The 14417-nt window shown below is 34.1% G+C and overlaps 1 protein-coding gene across 7 annotated transcripts; it reads right to left on the reverse strand.

The window, feature by feature from the left end:
* Positions 1-326: 326 nt before the first annotated feature.
* LOC132623654 (sodium/calcium exchanger NCL1-like) lies at positions 327-14160 on the reverse strand. Of its 7 annotated transcripts, none has more exons than XM_060338438.1 (11): positions 14099-14159; positions 11096-11213; positions 10889-11021; positions 9894-10091; positions 9606-9787; positions 9202-9347; positions 8862-9114; positions 8639-8790; positions 8222-8483; positions 7820-8125; positions 6982-7381 (listed from the first exon to the last, which is right to left on the reverse strand). In XM_060338438.1, the coding sequence occupies exons 2-11, from the start codon at positions 11150-11152 to the stop codon at positions 7133-7135; spliced, it is 1938 nt and encodes a 645-aa protein (XP_060194421.1). In that variant the 5' UTR covers positions 11153-11213; positions 14099-14159; the 3' UTR covers positions 6982-7132. The 7 variants fall into 7 exon arrangements, with proteins under 7 accessions (XP_060194418.1, XP_060194421.1, XP_060194419.1 ...); XM_060338436.1 differs by lacking the exon at positions 14099-14159 and adding an exon at positions 13403-13814; XM_060338439.1 differs by lacking the exon at positions 14099-14159 and adding an exon at positions 11402-11587.
* Positions 14161-14417: the final 257 nt, after the last annotated feature.

Below are 14417 nucleotides of genomic sequence, written 5' to 3' on the forward strand. Positions count from 1 at the left end.
AGGATCAGGACTAATAAGAAAGGAATTGGCTAAGGTTTTTGAGCTTCTAAGGATTCTACTTGAAGAATCCTTTGTTGGTCAGATGACCGGATTAGAGGAGGGAAACCCCCTCCATGCTTCTATCATGTAAAGCACATAATTTACAGGAAGTATTGGCATTAAGTCCTCCTCTGTGTATGTTTTATGAATAAATATATGATGGATGAACTTATTAAAAAAAAAAGATTGAAAGTGCTGAGATGAGATCTGATGCATTCACATCATGACCTATCCGCAAGGATATTTGTGTTATCTCATCCTGATATCAAGAATTTTCACAAGATCCCATTTGCCTACTTAGCCTGTTGTACTTTGGGAAACATTTACAGAAATTATATCTAGTTCATCATGGAGCATCAAGATCTACTGATTATTATTCACATTCCATGCATAGTAGTTCAAAGCAGAGTTTTGAAATCACAAAGCTTTAATTTGGCCCCCGTATACACAGTCCTTCAGGAGACCTTCATTTTGCCGTCGGTGCTCTTTCACCTTCACCTCAACCTGTTTCAACAAGAAATTAACATGAGAATCAGCTTTTCCAGCTAAGTATCTCAAAAGTTGTACCTAGGCAAAATTGTGTCAGCAAGAAGTACGATGAAGCAGTTATAGCACATTAGTTTGAAGTATCACAATATAAGAGTGCAACACGTTAGTTCGAAGTACCACGATGTAAGAGTACCCAAATATCCTCTGCAATCTGCCAATCCACTGTAAAGACAGTTTATCTTGACAATATAATTATCATATCAGTACTTGAAATTTGATTTATATCTTTATGAGATCATGAGAATATATGGTATTTACATTTTAATACTCCCTCTGTTCCATAATAAGTGGTGCTTTTAGCTTATGCACACCCTTAAGAAATTGCTCACTCCTAGAAAATTATGAGTGTTTTTACTAACTTACCCCTAATTAATGCCTAGAAAAAGAAAAGCTACTTAATGATTCTTGATTATAAATAAGTGTAAGTTTGGAAGAATAAGATCAATTTCTTCTTGAAATCCTAAAACACCACTTATTTTGAAATAAAATGAAAAGCCTAAAACACCACTTATTATGGAATGGAGGGAGTATTGTTTAACGGTTAATGGCCTTTCATGAATTTAATGTCTCTTGTCAGCTTTAAGTTTCATATGTGCATGAAATAGTCAAAATGTGGGGGTGTTTGCTTATGATTAAAAATCTACATTAGACAACTATTTTTGTACTTTCAAAGGGAAAATGTTGTGCTTTTTCATGAAAAGTTGTTATTTAAAAATTGTGTTTTTTCAAGTTGTGACTTTTTATGAAAAGTATTATTTTATGCTAGTTAATTTGTGGATATGTTTAGCAAGCAATGATACGAAGACATAATAGAAATAGAGAGATTTCTACGATATAATAAAAATAAAGAGGTTTATATGGCAGAATAGAAACGACAAGGTTTTCTATTTTCATATTCTAAATAAAGAATCTTAGACAAATTGATACTATGTTGGGTATCAAGATTAAACAAAATAGTGGGGGTAATGGATTGAGTTAATCTCATTACATTGAGAAATTAAAGTGCTAAATAAATTTGGTCACTTAAATATAAAAGAGGTCAATATGCTATTTGATCCTAGATCAAGTTAACTAACAATGATAGAAGAATCGTAGCTTAACTTGTGTAAGCAAGCGTGTTGGAAGGGCTAGTAGTCTAGTTCTTGGTTTGTTTAAAAAATTAAAGATTTGAGAAACTCTAAGTTTCATACTATTTTATAAGGATATATCAGTGTAAATTGAATATCGAGTATGTGAGAATAAATTTATCACATGATGGGCGTTTACCTTGGGAGGAGGTGAAAACTTTTAAAATCAAGAAATAGACTTGCAGTAGTAGAGCAAAGAAAGGAGTTGAGTGGTTGAGGGACTTTTTTTTTTAAATCCATTGATTTTGCAAAGTGTGAGCTCAACTTTATGACAGTCAAGCCACTTTAAATCGAGCATATAAATATATTATGTGAAATCAATTAGATAAATCTTCAACATGAATGATGTAGGCTATGCGTCCACCAAATAATGTATGGAGGGACCTGGTTGAGTACAAGTTCTCTTATGCAATGCAATAAGTAAAGAAGACATTGCTTTTACTATGGAAAACTCTTTGCTCAAGGACTAAAAAACCACGACCTACCCAGTAGGATTTCAACTCCACTACACGAGCAACTTTAGATTAAAACCTATCGTAAGCTAGGAACTAACTCCCATAATCCCTCAACCCTTACGATAGTAGCAACCTAGGAACTAACTCCCATAGTCCCTCAACCTTTGCAATACACCGATTGCAAACACTTCCACTTGACTAACTCTAGCCAAGGAGCTTAAGGTTGACTATCTCTAGCCAAACCCAACTAATACGCCTTAGACTAAACTAGCTAAGGGTACCACTTAATAGATTGAAAGGTAAACTGCCTAACAACTACTAAGAATTTGAAATACCTACAACAGCTTCTTATAAGAGAAGAGTAGGTTTACAAGTAAAAGCAGATGCAACAAAGCTTAAAATAAAATAGGAGACTAAAGCATCTTCAGTGTTGGAATCAGGTCCTTCAGTTTGTGTTTGGCTTTGTTGAACAATTGGAGAGTCTTGCGACGGCTGCACCTTTTGGGTGTTTTTTAGGTTTTCCAAGTGATGCATAATATGCAACATGTTGTATATATAGTGGAAAACATGCAGGATGGATAGAGACCACTCATTCAATATTTGACTTAAAGCATAGGCCGGCTCAACTGCTATACTTGTGTGAAGTGAGTAGCTCAACTTTACAATTGTCTCTGCTTACCGTGCAAGATGCACAGAGAGCAGATCACAGACCACGTCTCTATTTGGTTCTGAATCAGTTTGACAATCATTAAAACACGAATGCACTTGAGCTTACCAATGATTATGTGAGCAAACTAATTCAAGAAGGGAGCAAGCTAATTCAAGAAGGAATTATTTCTCTCATATTTGTGGAGTTAAAAAAAGAAGAAGTTAATTTCGGTAATCAAATTGCTAAAACTTTTATAAGGAAGTTGGTGAAAACCAACCTCGAGTTAATTAGGTCCACCAATAATGGCAACCCGACCTAGCACTATGAAATGAATAGTTATGGTTTCAAAGGATAACAACAAGTTATTGATACATGGATGTTTTAATATTTAAGTAAGAGATATACTAGTACTTGTTGTCACAAATTAGAAGGTTGAGTTCTTATACTCTTAATGAGATTCAGTTCAAGGAACAAGTGTCTCAAATGTGACAAAGACAATGAAAGAACTTCTCCTATATGAACATAGAAATGGTGCCGCTTCAATTGAGAGATGGAGTTACTCTCATAAATGTTCATGAATTTTGGATAGTACATGGCCATAAAAGTGCTAAGTATGTTGAGTGGAAAGCAAGAATGAAATATTTATGTGCATAGTGTCACCTATTTTATCACAAGGAATAACATATTCAAAGCTATATGCTACATGGGATTTCGATTTCATCTTGTGATGTTATACTAAGGTAATGTTCAAATCAAAAGATACATTACTCTACGCATAAATATTATTTGACTTTTAAGTCTTGATTTATATTTAAATAAGTGGGGGATTGTTGGGATTTTATTTAAATATAAATTTATACCAAAGCATTTTGAAAGAAAAGGTGTGTCCTTTCATTCTTTGGTTACCATCAATTCTATTTAAAGTCAACTATTTTTAATCAAATGTAACTTTTTCTTTCTTCATTTTTCTTCTACAAAAATCCTGCACTTGTAAACTAGAAAAGTTCTTGCTTTCCTAAGACGGATTTTTTCACTGTTTGCTCAGTGCAAATTTTCAGAAGGCTTGTCATATCTACTAAAACTATTTGCGTACAATCCCATAGCAATCTCACAGAGGAGAGGGAGTAAATATCATTTTTAGGAAAGCGTTTCGCACGTGTTTCAAACCTCCAATCCCGTGTTATTATTCATATTGTCAAACTTCACCTTTGTGTTCTTCTTCATATAATTTCTGTGTTTTGGGTATAATATTTTCCAACAAAACCCTCATCTTGTTGTTACACCTCGGAAAATTTGCCGTTGGTACGCAAGCGAATGAACTAGTGATGAGTGCGAGTGCATGTTGTTCCATGAGTAAGAAACGACGTTTGGTGACCTTAGGCGAGATTTCAAAGGTATCCGATGTAAGACGAGGAAGTTGGCTAAAATGAGATGAGTAATGCATGTGCATGGACATGGAGGATTAGAATGAAAAGTATAGAAGTGTGAAAAGTTGCAGGTTTGCAAAACTTCCCAGTGGTCGTAAAGTGTAAATACGGACCGTAAAATGGTATACGGTCCGTAAACTGGAAGTCGTAAATGGCATGCAAGAACTTTAACTTTATGCCAGTCGAGGAAATGGTATAATACGACCTGGAATACAGACCGTAAAGTGATTTACGGCCCGTAAACCATGGTCGTAAATCACCATGGTTGCATTCTAAAGTTTTTGGTTCTGAAATGGTTAAAGACGATCACGAGGGACGGTCCGTAAACTGCAATACGGGCCGTAAACCATGGTGGACGACCACTGTTCACTTCAACACAGATTTGCAAATCATTAAATAAGGGGACCAAGATTCATTTTATTTCATTTCTACATTACACCCCTTCTCTATACATTTATTATATAAGTTTTCAAGGATATTTGAGGATCAACAACATAAAAACAAGTGAATCAAGAGTAAGAAAACTATCAAAGATCATCCAAGGTCAAGAAATCCAAATGGAGATAAACTAGGGTTTTGCTCAAAGTGGAGTATTATCAACTAAAGTTTGTTCCTACAACATCTAAGGTAAGATTCATGATATTTGTATGATGTTTAAGATATTGGAGAGTTGAAATGCATGGATTGTAGAAAATATGGTAAAGTAGGTCATGAATGATGAATAGTGACATTTGAGGAATAGTTTGAATTGAATCATGAATGTTGTTGTGTTGTGATATGAATGTGTTATAAATGGTGTTAAGATCATGAACTAGACACTTTAGACGAATGGACGAAGTTGGGTGTTATGACCATGAATATGGGTGAATTAGAAGCAAATTGAGAAATCTAGATAATGTGGATGATTAATGGCTATTGTTATGATATTGAGGATGCATTGTTGACATATGAGAGTTGAATTACGATATGGACGAATGTCGTATAAATAAAAGAAATGTTGTCCGATTTTCTCTAGCTTTAGCCATGTGTGCTAGTATCGATCCTAATGATAGTATAACCTTAATGAAGGTAGACACGTGAGCATCGGAGGAGCACGCACAAGTGTAGAGTAATTCGACGAAAAGGTATGTAAGGCTAACCCTTCTTTCATAAGGCATGGTTCTTTGGCCAAATTCCTAACTCCTCTATATGAGTATGATATCTTCAATGATTGATATTCCGAGCTCGTAAGCTCACGATTCTTGATATGTACTACGATTGTACCACGTTCCTCGCATGACGAGTAAGCCTATGATATAGACGTAGCGGTAAGAATGATGATAGTAATGATGAAAATAATAATGATGCTAAAGGTGCCTACGGGCTATTATATGTATGTGTGCCTATGAAGGGCTATAATGAAACCCTGATCCTATGGTGCCGGGTAGAGTATATGTTTATGTATATATATATGTATAGAGTATGTATACGATTACGAAACGCGCGCACACTGCAGATGGTACGGATAACCCTGAAGCCTTGGTAGGGCCAGGTATAAGTAACCTTGAGCCTTGGTTGGCCAAGTATGTATGAAACACCGATCCTATGAGGTCGGGTATGTTATGTAAATGTTATGTATACGATATGACTATGTATATAATATGAATATGAATGTGATAAGACTATGTATATGAATACGAATACGAGCACAAATATGGTACGAGTACTATTATGGAATACGGATGATGATGTATGTATACGAGTACGTATGAAAATGGAAAGTTCCTATGAAATGCAAGTAAGTGAAATGATGATGATATTATTGTCTCCCCTCCTATGCTACTTCATATGTTGTTATTATGCTCCTATATCGATGTTGATCATGCTTTACATACTCAGTACATTCTTCGTACTGACGTCCTTTTGTTTGTGGATGTTGCGTCATACCCGCAGGTGCATAGGGAGACAGACTTTATCCATAATTGCTTATTTAGAGATTACATAGCAGAGCTCCATTTCCTTCGGAGCCTTAGCTTTTGGGTACTCATTCTTTTGTGTATATAATTATGGGCATAGCGGGGTCCTGTACCGCTCATGTGATATGTCATACTATTCTTAGAGGCTCGTAGTCACGTGTATATGATTAGATACGTCTGGCCCTGTTGGCCTATATTTTGTATATCGTTTTGTCGGCCATGTGGGCCCATGTACATTGATGCGGCATAAACGCCTATGATGATATAAAAGCGTTGTTGTCCAATGGGACTAGTTGATGAATGAAAGGAAATGTATGTCTAATTATATGACTCACCTAGATGTAAGTATAAGAGTAAGTTAAGAGGGTGCCCGGGTGGGCTAGCACCAGGTGCTCGTCGCGGCCCCAAGTCGGGTCGTGACACTTGTGGTGCTAATACATATGGTGTCTTGTAAAAAAGCCCTCGTACTTACTCATTTGGATATTATTGTCATAGGCGGGGTTACTTTTGATGCCTCCTATGGTGTGCAAATAAAGTTTTGCATTGCTAATTGAAAAAAAAAGTTACATATAAGATGTAAGGAAGTGGTGTGAGGTCTTTTAAGGAAAATTATTACCGGTTTAACCCAAAACAAAAAATACAACACCATATTGAGTATCTTTTGGACTGTTGTAGCCAAACACCTCTTATTCTCTCTCTAACCCTCTAGCCCCAAGTCTTATCTAGCTTCAATCATGACAACTCATAAATCTAATCAAATGCACCAAATGAGAGAAAAAATCATGGAAGTGATATATGATTATTTCTTCTTTTTAATTCAAAAGCTTTTACAAGTTTTCATGAAAAGAAAAAAGATTTATTTTCCTTTTTCTTTTTGAGCAGAGAGAATGGGTTTGGGTTAGGGTTGTGTGTGGTGATATTATGATTATCATTAGGCCCAATCAAATACACATTCAAGAAGGTAAAAGAGCACCACAGAAAAAGGGTATAGAGAAAATGCTAAGAGACAAGTCCAAAGTGGATATGTGGTGCGGAAAAATGCAAGAAGGCCAATTATAGAGCAAACCACCAAAATTATTAGCACTTCAGCTGAATAATCCCACCTTAGGTCCCTCATACACACCACTGCCAAAAGTGTTGCCATGCCCATAATGTTGTTCATGATCACTCCTCCATATATCTGTGAGTAACAATAGAAAAATCAAACTTCAATTTTTATTTTTGGAGGTTTGTAAAATTCCTAGAAAGGTCACCACGTTTATTCTTTTAACAGGTACTCCCTCCGTCTCGATTTATGTAAAGGTGTTTGATTGGCATAAAATTTAAAAGAAAAAGAAAGATTTTTGAAATAGGATCTAAAATAAGTTATAAAATTTTCAGCGGTTATAAATCATTTCAATAAGGATAAAATAAGAAGTTTGAAGTTAAAATTGATACTAAATATAAAAAGATATTCTTCTTTACACTAACTAAAAAGGAAAGCATGTCACAAAAATTGGGACAGAGGAAGTAAATGTTTGAACTGATCATTTTGTGTGTGTGTACTTGAGAGAGAGAGAGAGAGAGAGAGAGAGAGAGAGAGAGAGAGAGAGAGAGAGAGAGAGAGAGAGAGTTAAACCTCTGAGAATGTCAAAGAAGCAGTTTTTAAACTCTTCTGACTTGCTGGAAATATTGCTGCAATTGCCATTCTTGCATTTAGAGCAAGAGGTACCATTACAAAAGGGATAAGGAAAGAAGGCATTCCCATATCATCTGATAAATCTTTAATACTAATCACTAGAGGTTTTGCACACAATGTCAGTATTGCAATCCCCAACAAAACTTGAAGCATAGATTTGTTAAACGCCCGTGTCAACAACTTATAGTTGATTTCTCCATCTTTTTCCACCTCATAAACTATTTTGTCAACTTCACTCCACTTAATCTACAAAACAAAGCCACACATACAGTGCTGAGTTATGTCAAATGTGATAAGCATTTGCCTTTAAATTTTTAGAGAGAGCAATGCTAGCTAATTTACCGTGTCATATTCATCAATGGCCCTTTTCTTGTCCGGGCATTTGGTGGCGCTAATGGCCTCATTGAGCCATTTTGTCATCCCATGGACAAATTCATGTTCGTCGATCCTGTCATTACCATCTCTATCAAAGTCCCTCAACACTTTCTTAACGGAGTCATCGCGATTGATTTCAACTTCTCCAAATTTTACTGAACCTATTAGTTCTTCTAATTCAGGTTTTGTCATGACGTTGTTCCTGTCAAAGTCATACTGATGGAAAATCCTGCCATGATGTAACCAAAGACGATCAGAAATAGAAAGGTTTAAAACCTTTTATGCTTGGATTGACTTATATATGTTGATACTATAAAGAATTCTTACACTATCAGTATAATTTAACATGATATACTGTTAAATTAATAGGAGTAACGTACTTACTCTTTAATACGTTCAACATTGGGGCTTCCATCGTCTTTGACAAGGTGTTCAGCTTCTAATGCTTGAGTTTGAACATGCTTCAAAATTCTTGCCATTATATGCTCAATTTCAACAATTTCATCCTTTTGCTTCTTAGTATATTTTTCAACAACCTGTTGAAGTCAACAAGTATTTGAATTACTCAATATGAATTGGAACTAACTTTAAGTAAGAGTTCACTTGCCTTGCGTATTTTAAAATTTGACTCATCACTTTGAGCTATCTGCTTTGCTTCTTCGATCCATCTTTTGCATCCTTCAACAAACTCTTCCTCCTCGATTATTTTGTCGTTGTTTTGGTCAAAAGAATTCAATATCTTAGAAATAGCAAAATCTTTGTCCACCTGAACCTTCCCTGATTCCATTTCAAGTATAAGTTTCTCCAATTCAGCAAGTGTTAGGCATTTGTTAGCATCTCTATCAGTCTCATGGAAAAATCTGAAAACCAAAAAGGTTACTAATTAGTCTTATTCGCTTCATTCCTAAGAGACTATCTTTCATTCTAAGACTAAGATGTATCATTACCTTTTAATGGCATCAATATCAGGTTGCCCTTCTTCATTAATGAGCTTCCCTCTTGCATGCCTCTGTACATGATGCAGAAATCCTGCTAGCAAATTCTCATATTTGGAGTATTCTAAACTTCTCTTTTGCATCCAAGGGTTCAAAATCTGATGAATAAATTCAGAAACTAAGAAACGGTACACAAATCCAAGGCATTCAACTAGGAACAATCATGAGTACAAAATTTGTTCAATACGACATAGGTGGATCCAACATTATGCAATAGGTGTGACCTTCCCTCCAACTCAAACCATATATATAGTGTGTGGTAAAAGAAATAAAACTAGATATACATAGTAACTAACACCAAATCTAAACCTGCGTACAAAACATTCTTTGTGTTGTAAATTGGAAATTTTAGTTACCTGATAAAGGAAGTATGAGAGCAAAAGCATGAGTGATACTATAAGTGTGATGAAAATCAGAATACGCCTTCCAAAGAATGAGTTGAAAGCAGTGACTGGCTGAACTAGTACAAATGGGATCAAGGAAATGAGCATGATTCCAGCAGTGTAACTGGTTTCCTTGTCAATTGTAACGCCTGTATCTGTCATGTATACAGATATTTCAGCATAGTATTCAATAAAATATACAGTACTATATGAATACAAATATCAGCAACTTAAATTCAAGAATGTGAAAGGATGAAATACCACTTAAGCCCTTCAATCTTTTGAAAGGTGAAGATTCCGCAGGTTGGAGACCTGGTTCTTTTGTCATATCTTTAGTGCCATTTATCAAACATATTCCCCACATTAAAGTAAGATTGAAGACTGTGGCTCCAACAGTAGTGCTAATTCCAGAAGAGATTTGATTCTGAGCTTTCTCTTTTCTAGCAGAAACTCCAGATGCTACAAAGAAAGTAATATTAAAATCAGTCCATTTTGTTCATGTTACATTCTATTTACATCTTACCTTCACCGTGTCTACCATGTAAAAACGATTCTCCAAATGATTTTCGGTTTCGTATGTGAAGGGGTTGCTTTTTTTAACCCTCTTTTATAGCATTGGCTTACTCAGAGGAAGCTGGCCTCATAGCATTGGCATAACAGATGACTCTTAGTTAGACTTGTACTGGTTAAGATTCGCATAAGGGGAACTAAAGATGCCCTGACTGTAGAATATTCTTTATCTTGCAAATTAACAACTCAATTTTGTTGTATTCACTGGCCATTTGTCCTTAAACTGAATTAATGGTCAACGACTTTAACAGCTTTTCCTCTCTTTGAAGGGGAGGGAACTAACGAACTCTATGTGGAATACCTCTGTGTCTTAATAAATAGCTGATTTGATCTATACTTATTCTGATAGGAAATAAGATATTCAAATAAATAATTTTATAATGAATGACTATTCATCTATTGTATTTTCATGCAAATAGGAGGCGAGAGAAGTACGAAGTCAAAGTTTGTTCATGAGAAAGAAAGCTAAACTCTATGCTAAGCTTGATACTAGACCACTAAGTCAAAAGTTATATAAGATAACCCCAACATCCTGTCTATGACTCTTTCTTGATGGACTTGGTTAACAAATAAAGTTACGCCATTGCTATTACTTATAGCTTTTGGCATGATAGTAAGCCCTTGATCTTAACAAGTTATATTCCAGGTTTATTAATATCTTAAGCAGTTAAGTTATTATGACTAACCAATGACCATGACAATCCTGGGCAAAGTCTTCAAGATTGGAAAAATAGTGGCGCCAAAAGTGCCAGGGCCAAGAATATTGAAGAGAGCCTTGCTTCCTCTTGAGACAAGTCTTTCCCCTGTAATCAGCAAGTACTGGTACACTCCTATCAAGAAAATGTAACCACTAATGCTGTTTGCACATGGAAAAACACCATAAACCTGCTCACATATTTTTCCAGAAGAATGTGCATATTCTTGATTGCTAATAAGTGGATCAACTCCATCTGAGATATTCAATAATTGGTTCTTATTGGAAGAATTTAACCTTAGAAGCCTGCCCTGCGCCTGTCCAAGTAGAAAAATAAATGTGATTAAGCATTGTGAAAGACTTGACATCAGTACCAAATAAAAGTTATAAATCTACTATACGAGTTTTGGGGATATAATAAATCAATTCCACATTAAGACATGGGTACTTTTATAGGTGAAATTTTGCAATAATGACGAAGTTTTTCCAAAATGACAGAGGGTACTTTTAATAGTGAAAGTGCTGCACAAAAGATTAGGGTATTTTTTTTATGGACGGTCTTGCGCGCACAATGGTGCTTTTAATAGTGAAAATTCTGCACAAAAGATTTTCTTTTAGTGAGAGTTTTGTAAGAGCTAGATATCAATAAAGAAAGAATTCTAATTCTCCCTTGTTTTTAGTTGATCAGGAAATAGGTTCTTTAATCCTTATTTAACAAGCTTGTCATTTTGAATCAGGCATCTATATGATTGAGTGTCTTATTCTGATGTTTGATAAAGCATGTGTCAATATCCAATGGCATTGGCTTATGGAATCCTATTCTTCAACTCTTGGAATTTAAACACCATAAAATGAAGTTTGAAGAGACTTAAGATAATTTTCAATTAGATACTAGACACCAGAATTAAACTTTAAAAAAAACTTGTAAAATTTGTTCGATTAACCTTTTCTCTTGCATGTCGAGGAATTCTAATATTCACAGTTGTGCAAGTTTAATCTACACAACTCGATACGACTATTGATTGTTATGGGGGTGTAAAGTTCATCCAACTAATTATATTATGTACCCATTATTTTTCAGTTATTTAGTTTGACAAAGAATAACTAGGAAACAAATTTTTTAATTAGCACCACTTAATAAAGAAAATTTTAGGAGAGCTCAAAGCTTCAAGTTTGGTGATCCAGCTGAAAATGGAGATAAATCCTCTTATTTCACCTATAACTATAATTATGACATATTGTTTTAATATCCAAATAGTACAAATTTTAAATCTCCTTTAGTCCTCAAATGCAAATGGATTAGATTCTATGTTCTAAAGCATTTTATTATTGTCACTTAATTTTACTCTTTTTTTTTTTAAACAATTACGCATTTTAGTCTTATAGAAATACTGGGATTTTTTATAATATTATACTTTATAATGGTGGAACATCGTTTAAACATGGTTTTCCTTTGTTCATTTTGTTTTACGGGTTTAATCTCAATTTTTTTGATATGAGTATAAATTTTAAACATAATTTTCCTTTGTTCATCTAATTATATTAAGTATCTATCGAACTTCCTTTCTCTAGGTTTCAAGCGTTACATTTTAATTCTTTCGCTTTTTAAAAATCTTGAAAAAGGAAAATACATCAACAACCTACTACTATAAAATAATAAGGAAAGGGGAGAAAAGCACACTAACGAAATCTTCTGATTAATTTTTGCCTAATTTTTTTCCTTCCTTTCACCTTTCTCTCTCCTTTTCTTTTCTCTTCTTCATTCTTTTTTGCTTCCTCGCCCATTCTTTTAAGAAAGAGTATTTACCTTTTCTTCTTCTTCTTCTTCTTTCGCGGCACATCACATTCTTTATAACCAACAACTCACTTTAAAATCACTCTTTTCCATCCTCAAAATCATCAAAACTATACTAAAATTTCATAAAATTTTAAAAAATGCTCATTTTAAAAAAAATATTTTCTTATGGATTCAACACACGATATCGTCGAAAAAGGAGAGAAATCTATCATTTATTAATTTCTTTACATTAAAAAGATGTTAATTTATTTATAAAGTTAATTGTAAAATAACATCTTCACTAGTATTGTTGATATGTTTTTTCAATGTTAACAGTTAATAATAGCTAAGCATCAAATACATGCTTACACTACATATGAAAATACAAAATGGAGGAATGAGAAGTACTAATTTTTTAAAAGAAATAGAAAACAATTGTTATAAAAAACTTTAGTACTTGGAAAAACCTGTTTTCGATTCAAGAAAATTCATACCCATTAGAGATCAAAATAGAAAAAAGAAGAGAATAACAAAAATAGAAATTATAATAATCCACAAAAAACAATAGTATCATAAAATCACCAAAAATAAAATAGGGGAATATTGCATCAACATTTAAACCCATTACTTTCCTATTTCCAATCTACAAAAAAATCACAGCCATGTATAAAAAGTAACAATAGAATGTGCTGGAAATAAAACAGAAACAAAGAGTTCAAAGGAACTCACCTGGGCTTAAAAGAATGACCCAATCAGTTGACAGAGAAGTCGTGATTAAATGTGTGTTGTTTGTCATTGATAAGGCTCTTTTAAAGAGATGTAATAATGATTTGTAATCATAGCTAAAAAAAAAATAAAAAATTGAAACTTTAAACACCCATTTATGGTTATTAGTAGGAGTACTCTGTTAGTAGTGTTTTGAATCTGTACGTTTCAAACGTATCATAAAGGGAAGCAACGATCGTGGGCCGACTCTGACTAAGCAAAGTTCATCTGAGCTTTGAGTGCTATTTATTGTATGAGCCTTTAATTAATCCATAGTTTAGTAGGAGCAAAAAAATGTAATAAAAAAATAAGGAAAATGTCAAAAAAAGAAGAAAAAAGATAAATGTAAATGCTGGGTTTTCACGTCATCATCAGTACTACTATAGTAAGTTAGAAATATCTAGGAATAAATACTACTCTATTGAAATCCAGATAATTTGCTTGGGATTACTAGCTGGAGATGCCATAGCTTATGCATATAGCTACAGAAGAAAAGCTTTTTACTTTTTCTGCCTAAAACTTAAAATATCTTATGGTATATGTGTTCACTGATACCACTTCTGTCTTTCTTTAGATTTTTTTTGTAAAAAACATACTTAATTGGGAAGAAGTAAACGTCGGACTTTACTCTTAACACTAAATGCTGGTCAGTGATGTTACCATCAGAATTGGAGCTTGCTGCATGCACTCCTGCAGAAAAAAGTCAAACTAGTGAATGTATTTCTTTTAACGTAATACTAAAATACCTTCGTGCACCGGTCAGCTGTGGATTATGGAATCTTTAACACTTTGATTTCAACAGCATAAGATAAAGAAGGAACATAACAATCTTGCATGTGAGATTGGAGATTCTTATTTGTTAATTATGATAGAGACTGGACTTTGACTCCAGAAAGAACAATCATCGAGAACTTGTTCGATTACCCTTTCCCTTTGCATGATTGTTTTCTTCCTTTAGGCAGTAACCACTGTAGACATA

Source organism: Lycium barbarum, chromosome 12, assembly GCF_019175385.1.
Source record: "Lycium barbarum isolate Lr01 chromosome 12, ASM1917538v2, whole genome shotgun sequence".
Taxonomy (NCBI): Eukaryota; Viridiplantae; Streptophyta; class Magnoliopsida; order Solanales; family Solanaceae; genus Lycium; species Lycium barbarum.